Source organism: Diplotaxodon limnothrissa, linkage group LG6 (assembly GCF_057381915.1).
Source record: "Diplotaxodon limnothrissa isolate DT_005_m linkage group LG6, D_limnothrissa_male_GT1.1, whole genome shotgun sequence".
In the NCBI taxonomy this organism is placed as follows: Eukaryota; Metazoa; Chordata; class Actinopteri; order Cichliformes; family Cichlidae; genus Diplotaxodon; species Diplotaxodon limnothrissa.
In genome coordinates this window covers 44,259,731-44,270,459 of record NC_140601.1, presented here as the reverse complement: position 1 = coordinate 44,270,459, position 10,729 = coordinate 44,259,731, and the positions used below count along the sequence as shown (strand labels likewise).

Genomic DNA, 10,729 nt, shown 5'->3' with positions numbered 1-10,729 from the left:
CGTGACACGCGCGCGCGCACACACGCACACGGCGATGTAGCCCCGCCCCTCCCGCCGGGCGGGGCGCGGTGCTGCAGCTCAGCATCTTCAGCAGCATCCAGGACCCGGTGCAGACCACATCCCGGAGCAGGACACAGAGGAGCTCCACACGGGTGCAGGTGAGCCTGGAGCTGGGACCGAACCGGGCTGAGCCGATCCCTGTCGGTCCCAATGTTTTTTCCGTTTCCGGTTTGATCAGCTGATTTCTCCGTTTTTGCGCTGATTCAAGAAAACTGATTACATCATTGCGTCGCTGGACCAATCAGAAGCCCCAAAGCTGCGTGTAGATTCAGACAGAAACAAGAACAAAATCAGCTGTTTACCGTTAATGACGTCACGGCTCCTGTCACGAACGGCAGAAATATTATGACGCGATCACAATTAACGGGGTTGATGCAGAAAGTCCTCAGCCCAAAGGCATGACGGGAAAACGTGTTCCTCAGCTGAGTTGAGACAAACCATCCGGTCCTCTGATCGATCAGCTGTGATGAGTCCGCAACTCTTTGAACTCACAGAGCTCACACAGGTGTGTCCTCACCTGTGTGAGCTGTGTCGTCCTTACATGATTTTTGTGGTGTTCTATCACAGCGTACTGATTGATTGGTTGATTTTTGTCTGAAACAAGAGCAGGTGTGCTGATGGTCCTGCCTGAGGGCTCCTGCTGTGAAGCTTCAGTTCAGTCGAGTCAGTTTCATATGTTTTATTTATACGTGATCAGTCGCCTCTAAGTACTTTGTACTGTAAGATAAAGACAATAATACAGAGAAAAAAACCCAACAGTCATATGAGCAAGCACTTTGGCGACAGTGGGAAGGAAAAACTCCCTTTTAACAGGAAGAAACCTCCAGCAGAACCAGGCTCAGGGAGGGGCGGGGCCATCTTCAAACTGTAGGAGAGGGAAACAGAAGTGTTTACATGATGAAGGTCACCTGGGGTTTGTTTACAGGGTCAGTAGAAAAATTCAGCATCAGTTTTACTTCCTATCAGCCGTGAGCCTGCCAGACAGACTCCGGTACAAACCTGCTTTCCTCTGCTCTGATTGGCTGCTCAAAGTTCTGATGTGTTCTGGCTCAGGATGTTTACAGGCGTGTCTGAGCGGATCCAGATGGACCGGGCCCGAGCTGCGGGTCTGGGTTCGGTCCAGCAGGCCGTGCGCTACCTGAACCAGGATTTCGAGGCCCTGAGGCAGGACTGCCTGCAGAACAGGACCCTGTTTGAGGACCCGATGTTCCCCGCAGAACCCGGCTCGCTCGGCTTCAAGGAGCTCGCCCCATTCACGGCCAAAACCAGAGGAGTGGAGTGGAAGAGGCCGACGGTGAGCCTCCACGCACACACACACACACACACACACACACACACACACACACACTCATATCTGCATCTGATTGGCTGTTCCAGGAACTGACACGAAACCCTCAGTTCATTGTGGGCGGAGCCACCAGGACCGACATCTGTCAGGGCGCTCTGGGTAAGTCATGTGACCTCTCACAGGTTATCTGTCCAGGTTTAACATACTGCTACTTATCTGGCGGTTATTAAGAAGTTGTCAGAGAAGCTTTCCGACAGTCATGGAGGCAGTTATCAGGTAGTTATTGGTGCAATAATTGGTGCAGTTATCGAGCGGTTATATGCAGCTGTGGCTGAATGAACTTTAGTATCAGCGCTGGAATAAAAACTCCGCATCAAACCCAAAATCAGCTGCTGACTCTGTCCTGACCCGCCAGCTCAGATTAGCACTTTTTGTTTGCTTTGACGCCGTCACAGAGACGCTTATATGCAAACATCCTTATTTTCATTGTCAGAGCTCCCAGTTTGCACTGGAACAGGCTCAACCGGTCTGGTATGCAGTGTGAGTCGGCGGTTGGAACTTTCCAGTAAATCAGGTGTGTGATTCTTAGAACCACACACAGAAACCTGCACTTCCTGTTCCTCCAGTACCTTCTCCTGAACTCCAGGAAACTGTTTAGCACCGCAGAACCTTGTGGGCCTCTTGTTTAGGTGGTTCTCGATGCTGGTTGGTTAACCACACTGACCTGTGCATGTGTGGTTTGTTGTTCATTAACAAGCCAGTCATCCTGAAACTGTGTTTCTGCTTTGAACAAACGTTATTCAGCACATGCAGCACTTCGGCAGTCATGTGATTCAGGCTCCGCCTCTTTCATGTAAACGTGCTGGTGGTTCGATCAATGAACTCCAGGCTGATTGATCCAGCTGATCATATACATACATACAGTTAAGAGTTGTGTTACACTCCTCTGTCTCTTCGGTCAGCTGAGGCCATCATAACTCTGCATCTGTGAAAACAGGAAGTAAACCAGGTCCTCACAAACAGGCAACACCAGCATGTGTGTATGAGTCAACAGACTGGTCCCTGTGTGTCTCTCACACACAGGACTCCACCCAGCTGACTCACTGTGTGTGTGTGTGTGTGTGTTGAACTGGACAGGAATGATCGGTATGAACCCTCCACCCCTGGCCGCTGGTGGGAGGAGCTCAGGCTTATTTTCGATGCTTTGGCTCCGCCTGCTGGAGGCAGAGAAGCACTTTATAATAACAGGGGACTCAGACTGAGTGACAACTAAACAGTAATAATGGATCAATAACAAAAACAATCAGCATTAACGTTCCACTGCGCTGCTTATTGATCCCTAAAAGCAACTCACAGAGATAAACAGGAAGTGGACAAAATACCAGAAACACTTGCAGGGCTACGAGCCTGGCTCTGGCGATCCCCAGTCTTTACTTCAGTTTTGAGTTTGTTTACTTCCTGTCATGTGACCACTGCTTACCAGCTGTAACTCGTCCCTGTGTGGATCCATTTTGGTTCAGTTCTAATGTTTTTGTCTAAAGTCAAAACTTTTGGCAATTCCAGCTCCGCGCGAATTTATTTATTTCAGAATTCCCCATGTTTTTAGTTTTAGTTACCATGGTTACCCTGCTCCACTAATGCCGGGGCAGCAGCGGTTAACAGGCCGTCTTCATCACTCAACAACCAGGCGCTCAGCTTCGGTCTCACCTGCCTCTACTGTGTGTGTGTGTGTGTGTGTGTGTGTGTGTGTGTGTGTGTGTGTGTGTGTGTGTGTGTGTGTGTGTCACTTCTCTGTTCTGATCGTGTCCACCAGCAGAACACCTAAAAGCTCTGATTTAAGCCAGACAAACATCCTGAAACACGCCGCATTCAAACATAACGTGAATGTCAACGATGATTCCGATTCAATGGACTGAAGCTAAGAATCACTCTTACTGATCTCTGAGGTCGGGGTCGATCATCCAGTCAGACCTTCCTGAAACACAGGCAGGTGTGCCACCTGTGGTCGGCTCTGAGGTGTCTTTCTCTCGCTCGTTGTGGACTCGCTCAGGCCCAGTCTCCATCCAAGCCTTGAAAAAATAAGATGAGCGAAGGGGTTGTTTATTTGGTTTAACCCTTAACCTTTTAATTAAGAGCTTAAAATATTGTCTAAGCTTCACCTGTTTCCAGGTGTAAACCAGGTGAACACGAAGAATGTGATGAACATATTTCCTGAAGTAGAGTTTGATGTTACGGGATGTACTTGAAAGCAGCACTCTGACCTGTATTGATCTGTGAACACTGGACGCCCGTCCATTAGCCGGAACCATTAGCAGCTTAATGTACTGTTAGGATTTAGCTTAGCATTAGAGTCCCGAGAGACCGTCAGAAGAATGTCGACAAACACTTCCCAAACTCATCATCATCATCATCATCGTCCAGAGTCATGCTGATCTGATGTGAGCTCAGCGCTCCCAGCAGCTCTTTACCTGAATATGGTGATGTAACCACAGACCGCCTGCAGAGGGCGCTGCCTCTCCATTCAGGTTTGTCCAATCAGATCAGATTAAAAAGAATAAGCAGAGGCTGCAGCTTCACTTCATTCAGGCTGAAGTAACTTGTAAAAGAGGCTCAGGTGTGCACCTGTCTCACCTGTGCGTGCTCCTGCAGGTGACTGCTGGCTGCTGGCTGCGATTGGCTCGCTGACGCTGAACGAGCAGCTGCTGCATCGCGTTGTTCCTCACGGTCAGAGCTTCAGCCACCAATACGCCGGCATCTTCCACTTCCAGGTGAGACTTTCTGCACCGAGGCCACGCTCATTCACCTGTAAAACGTGCTTTGTGGACATGGTTTGAGTGCGGCTGGTGGTTGATGCTGGATGAGGACACACCTGTCACAGGTGACTGATTCTCCTTCTTGCTCTGCAGTTCTGGCAGTTTGGGCAGTGGGTGGACGTGGTGATCGACGACCGGCTGCCAGTCAAAGATGGCGAGCTGCTGTTCGTCCACTCGGCTGAAGGCACTGAGTTCTGGAGCGCTCTGCTGGAGAAGGCCTACGCCAAGTAAGACCCGCCCACCTACAAACAGGTGTTCATGTTTGTAGGTGTTTGTTTGTGGTTTCAGGTGCCGATCTCCAGCCTCGCCGGTTTCAACGCGATCCAGCACGGCATCTGCGGGTGAACTTTGTGTTTACTGCGTGTCTCTTGTTGTTTCTCAGGTTGAACGGGTCATACGAGGCGCTGTCCGGCGGCAGCACCACTGAGGGCTTCGAGGACTTTACGGGAGGCGTGTCAGAGATGTACGAGCTGAAGAAGGCACCCAAAGATCTTCATCGCATCATCAGTAAAGCGCTAGAAAGAGGCTCGCTGCTCGGCTGCTCCATCGACGTCAGTTACGTCTCCTTGGAGTCAAACACACAAAATGTCCCGCAGACTTTCAGCAAATCAGTGCAGGCGCTTGTTTCTGTTTCAGGAAGTGATGTCACAGGTTTTTCAGGTGTAATTATATGTGATGATGTGAAAACGGAGCGTTTGTCCACACTGATCAAACGAACTTCTGTCTTCAGATCACCAACAGCCTCGACATGGAGGCGGTCACCTTTAAGAAGCTTGTCAAAGGCCACGCCTACTCTGTGACAGGCCTCAGACAGGTGAGCTCAGCTGCGAGGTAAAAGTAACAAACTGTTACCTGAGAGTCATGTCAGCTCACCTCCCTACGTTTGAATAACACCAGAGTGTGATTTTTCACCACGTCACTGTTTAAGGAACAAACTGTGAAACGTTGGCTGTAATAACAAGGATCCAAATTAAAGTCATGCAAAATGAATATTTAATTTATTTCTTTCATTTGTCAGAAGGTTCAGTAACACGTGACTGGCTTCATGGTCAGAATCAGAATGACTTTATTTATCCTCAGGGGGCAGTTAGGATGGTTTGGGCGTTTTGGAGTTCAAGGACTAAATGTGTTGGTGGATTTCCAAAAAAAGCTCAAATCAATCCAAAGTGTGTTTGAGTCGATCTCTTCAGCAGCAGACGGCTCCAGATCACGAAATGATTGTAGGCCGGTCGCTTTGACAGCTCTAGGGATGAAATCCTGTGAAAAGTAGGAAGTAGATTCTGCAGCTTGTTGCAGGGCGTTGATGTGGTCGCTCTATTACGTTTCCTGGATGGGGCCAAAGCTCACGCTCGGCTCCTTTTTACTGACTTTTCTTCAGTTTTTATACAATCAGCCACATCTCGCAGCTGATCGACTTCCAGTTTAAACTGGATTTTAATCTTGTTGGTTGGATTTTAGATGTTTTAACTAACAAAGCTCAGTGTGTCAGCTGGTTCTTTACTATATTACACACTAATGGCTGTTGTAGTACACAGGCTAACAGGCATTTCATTCATTTTTGGGCTCTATCTGATAGATACAGTGAAGAGTGACAGAAAGCAGAGAGAGGGCAAAGGACCACGGGTCGGATTCGAACCCGGGCCGGTTGCCCACTCATCCCAGCGAGCCAAACCCGCGCCCAAAATGATGACCCTTTTTTATAAAGTTTTATTGAATCAGTTTTAGACCAAGAGACATCGAGTGTCCTTCATGCCTGCTGCCTGCTGCACTTCAGTTTCCCATTGGGGACAATAAAGTTAGCATTGACCATTGTTTCTCAGGTGAACCGCTCAGTTTTAGATTTCCTCATTTGATCTCAGGTGTTTGTCCTCCTGTAGGTGGAGTACCGGCGCCAGCGCGAGCTGCTGATCCGGATCAGGAACCCCTGGGGTCAGGTGGAGTGGACCGGAGCATGGAGCGATAAGTGAGTGCTGCAGCTTGTCAGACTCTAAGTGGGAGGAGGAGAGCACGGAGAGTTTAACGTTTGTTGGTGTTTCAGCTCCTCGGAGTGGAACGCCATCGACTCGGCCGAGAAGGACGAGATGCTGTGTAAGATGGAGGACGGGGAGTTCTGGTATGTTTGCTCTGTGATGATGACTGTGGTGTCTTTAAAGGACGAAGATGTTCAAACGACTGTCGCTGTGCAGGATGTCATTCCAGGAGTTCCTGCGTCAGTTCTCCCGGCTGGAGATCTGCAATCTGACTCCAGACGCTCTGAGCCAGGACTCCACCAGCTTCTGGAACACCGCCACGTACGAGGGCAGCTGGAGGAGAGGGAGCACCGCCGGGGGCTGCAGGAACCACCCGAGTGAGGACGGAGGGGCAGATACACCTCTTTTATACAAACATGGTGCCGTGCTCAAACTAGAACCAGTTCGACGCACGCCCACCAAGTCAGGACCTCTGATGTCAGTGACTGTGGGAGGGGCTACCAGTGATTGGCAGACCCAGCCAGACAACCTGTAATCCTGTATCATAGTTGGTTCTCAAAGCTGAGGAAATGCAGACTGGTTCTCCGAGGCTCGGCACCACGTTGGTGAAAAAGAGGTCTGAGTATGTCGCAGGGATTGTCTGGCTTGTGTGTGACGGGGGTGTGAAGAGTCTATGTAACATGTGAGCATGCGTGTAGGCGCAGCACCTGACGGCAGAGCAGAATGAAGAAGGTTTTGGAGTTGATAGAGACGGTCTAACGGGCTGCAGCCTTTGCAGTGTGTATTAAAAGGAGCAGTACCCTCATTGATCATGGCTCGAGTTGGGAGTTCGCCTTGTAATCAGAAGGTTGCCGGTTCGAGCCCCGGCTCGGACAGTCTCGGTCGTTGTGTCCTTGGGCAAGGCACTTCACCCGTTGCCTACTGGTGGTGGTCAGAGGGCCCGGTGGCGCCAGTGTCCGGCAGCCTCGCCTCTGTCAGTGCGCCCCAGGGTGGCTGTGGCTACAATGTAGCTGCCATCACCAGTGTGTGAATGTGTGTGTGAACGGGTGGATGACTGAATGTGTAAAGCGCTTTGGGGTCCTTAGGGACTCGTAAAGCGCTATATAAATACAGGCCATTTACCATTGAAGCCTCGTCTCTTCAGTATTCCTGGTGTCTCAGATAATTTCTGCCTGCCTCACTACTCTGCGAAAAGTGAAGGGGGTTGACCCCAAAGGAGGACATCTACCCCTCTTGTCCCAGTCTCCGGACCATGGTCCGATGGCGAGGAAACGTTAACAATTAGTTAGTGCAGGTGAGCCCAGGTGGCTCTGACTGTTGGCGTACCTTCAGGGTGGTGTGTTAGTGAGCGGGCCTGGACCCGACACAGTTTAAGTCAGTCCATCAGATTTTTACTGAGTCCCCAATCAGCATGAAAGTTTTTGTGCATCTTTATAATCTGGATTTTAGAGTTTCTCAAACCAACAGCGCTGCTCGGCGTGTTGATCACTGATAAGCAGATGCTACATGATGATCTTCAGGGGCTCAGCCGAACTTCTGTCCTGATCTAAGCGTCTAAAGAGAGAAGCGGAGGACCCAGCGTAGAGCCCGCGCTACACCTGACACCTGTGTGCGCCTTGGTTATAACTACATACTCGTGATGCTCTCCTGCAGACACCTTCTGGATCAACCCTCAGTATAAAATTTCCCTGCTAGAGGAGGACGATGACCCCGAAGATGAAGAAGCCGCCTGCAGCTTCTTGGTGGCGCTGATGCAAAAAGACCGCCGCCGCTACCGCCGCCAAGGCCAGGACATGCACACCATTGGCTTTGCCATCTATGAGGTCAGAGGTCAGAAAGGTGATGTTGTTATCACGCTGTATTTCTGCTGTTGGTGACGTTTCCTCTGTTCTCGTTCACAGATTCCTCAACAGGTGAGTCGCTCCGGTCCGTTTCACTTTTCCGTTTTTGTTTTAACTCGCTAACGGTGGCGGCGTTGGTCTGTCCCCCAGCACCGAGGCTGTCCCAGCGTTCACATGAAGAAGGACTTCTTCCTGCGTCAGTCCTCTTGCGCTCGCTCAGAGACCTTCATCAACCTGCGAGAGGTGAGCGGCAGGTTCCGCCTGCCGCCCGGCGAGTACCTGATTGTCCCGTCGACCTTTGAACCCTCGAAGGAGGCGGACTTTGTCCTGCGGGTATTCACAGAGAAGCAGTCTGAGAGCCAGTGAGTTCACCATGATCTATCTAGACACCTTTACTTATCAAAATAAAAGACCTCTCAGTGACAGTCTGTGACTCTGCAGGGAGATGGACGACGGCGTGGTGGCGAACTTTGATGAAGAGGTAAACAAACCAAACTGGCTGCTTTATGACTTTGTGTCTTTGGCCTTTGACCTTCCTGCTCTTCTCTGCAGGAGGAAGTGTTAGAGAGCGACATCGACGACTCCTTCAGGTCCATGTTCGCTCAGCTGTCTGGAGACGTGAGTTCATGAATTAAAACGTTCTTGGACTGAACGTGCAGAAACAGCGAGGACGTTCACTTCCTGTTTCCTCCCTGTAGGACATGGAGATCTCAGTGCGGGAGCTCAGGACCATCCTCAACAGAGTCGTGTCCAAACGTGAGTCTTCCTCAATCAGATGGAGGCTTCTGATTGGTCAGAGAGGTTGGCTCTGATGTGGTTGTGATCTGGTCTGGTTTGCAGACAGAGACCTGCAGACTGACGGCTTCAGCACGGAGTCCTGCAGAGCCATGGTCAGCCTCATGGACGTATCCTCGCTGCTCAGCACGTTGGACAGGTAAAGTTTGATGACTGATGTCTGAAATAAGACGTGTTGGCCTTGACTCGATCTCAGAAAGATGGCAGCGCTCGCCTCGGGCTGCTGGAGTTTCAGATCCTCTGGAACAAGATCAGGAAGTGGCTGGTGAGTGTGAACACCTGAAGCTCACAGGTGAAAGATATCGAGTTCATTTCAAACATAAAAACTTTATCTGTCATGAGACGGAGCACCGAGTTGCGTGTCCCTTCGATCGCTTTCCTCTTTTTCTTCCAGTCTGATTAGTTTAAGAAGTGGCCCCAAGTCTGAGCGATTGATTATCGGTGCTGGTCCATCAGGTCCTGGTTTTGTGGGTTTTAAATGTTTGGGTAACAAAATCTTCAATCCGATTGCTGATCGATCCGATCGATCCGATCGAGTCCTGCGATGACGAGTTTGGTTTCATGTTTTCAGGGAATCTTCAGAGAGTTCGATCTGGATAAATCTGGCTGCATGAATTCCTATGAGATGCGTCTGGCGCTGGAAAATGGCGGTAACTGAGTATTGCATTGTTACTGAGCGTGCTCTGTTGCATTAAACTGACCTGAGATCTGTCGCGTCCGCAGGCTTCAAACTGAACAACAAGCTGCATCAGATGCTGGTGGCTCGATACGCCGACAACGAGATCATCGACTTTGACAACTTCACCTGCTGCCTCGTCAAACTGGAGGCCATGTTCCGTAGGTTGATCATGTGACCGCGAGAACATGCACAATAAACCTTTTAACATTTTATTTGTCCTGAGCTGCTCCGTGTGTGTTTGTCAGGAACCTTCCAGCACCTGGACACAGACGGGACGGGCACCGTGGAGATGAACCTCATCGAGGTAAACCGTCTCTGAGCTCCACAAACACTGAGCTTAGACGCGCTCGAGTATCAGACCCATGTTAGTTTCATATGAGCGGAAGCAGGTCTTTGATATGTTGCCTGTAAGCATCAGTGTCCGTCAGGCCTGTGATGAGAATCATGTTTTGCATCATTTTTCTGTGTAAATACTGTTTTCGTATTTATGGACCTGTTGTTCCATACGTGGAGTATCTTCCATCTTCAGCGTACAGTCTATGTTTGTGGATCATTTTACAGGAAACGTTAGGGTCGCCTCCGGCTCTGTTTGGGAACCAGGAGGCGCAGAAAGGTGTTTAAGTGCCCCTCCTGCCTCCAGTCTACATTTTATTTATTGTTTTTATAATAACAAATTTATTCTGCTGCGTAAACCAGATTACTGTGGACCGATCTTTTCATTGCTTGAGGAGCCGTGCATAAAGGATGCTTTGACTCAGTCAGATCTCTTGTAAGCCGATGATTTACGGTTCACGATTTGTCTGAGCCTCTGTGCCAGAGCGTAATTCTCACTCGCTCACATTAAAGCACAAACCTTTGAAAAATGACCCCCGCCTCCTTCCTGCGAGTCACGAGGATTTAGGACATGAATATGAATATAAATGTGATTATTACACAAAAATAAAAGTAAATAATCTGTCACATCAAACTTTAATCTCACAGACTGTCAATGTGTCTTCTCTCCTCAGTGGCTCTGTATGAGCATGTGCGGCTGAGTCACCTGAGCGTCAGAGCGCCTCCTCCAGGAAGAACCAGTCCATCACAGCTCTACTGCACTGAACTACACTGCAGTACTACTACTATACTACTGCAGTACTGCTACAGTAAAGCATGCAGCAGAAAGATATTAATCAGAGTACTCTGCAGCCTTATTCATATCCTGCATGATCACACACACAGGTATTGTAGCACACCTGTGCAGGTAGTAGTTTCTATAATCACGGGTCTTCCAGCTGTTGAATGGA

The 10,729-nt window shown here is 49.6% G+C and overlaps 1 protein-coding gene across 1 annotated transcript; it reads left to right on the top strand.

Annotated features, from left to right (window-relative positions):
• The first annotated feature begins 954 nt into the window (after positions 1 to 954).
• On the top strand, positions 955 to 10,480 carry LOC146631370 (calpain-1 catalytic subunit-like). Its single transcript, XM_085356512.1, has 22 exons — positions 955 to 986; positions 1,114 to 1,354; positions 1,438 to 1,507; positions 3,998 to 4,116; positions 4,255 to 4,388; positions 4,544 to 4,712; positions 4,892 to 4,975; positions 6,039 to 6,124; positions 6,200 to 6,274; positions 6,348 to 6,508; positions 7,785 to 7,954; positions 8,033 to 8,044; positions 8,123 to 8,334; positions 8,414 to 8,453; positions 8,525 to 8,590; positions 8,671 to 8,728; positions 8,813 to 8,877; positions 8,964 to 9,032; positions 9,339 to 9,417; positions 9,491 to 9,604; positions 9,692 to 9,750; positions 10,454 to 10,480. Exons 1-22 carry the CDS (start codon positions 955 to 957, stop codon positions 10,478 to 10,480), a joined length of 2,142 nt encoding a protein of 713 aa, XP_085212638.1.
• Positions 10,481 to 10,729: the final 249 nt, after the last annotated feature.

Excerpts from the sequence above, each read along its gene's own strand:
- LOC146631370 (XM_085356512.1), top strand. The coding sequence starts at position 955 with ATGATGAAGGTCACCTGGGGTTTGTTTACAGG. Across the intron at positions 4,117-4,254 it reads CCGGCATCTTCCACTTCCAG|TTCTGGCAGTTTGGGCAGTG; the intron begins GTGAGACTTTCT and ends CTTGCTCTGCAG. Across the intron at positions 4,976-6,038 it reads CTGTGACAGGCCTCAGACAG|GTGGAGTACCGGCGCCAGCG; the intron begins GTGAGCTCAGCT and ends GTCCTCCTGTAG.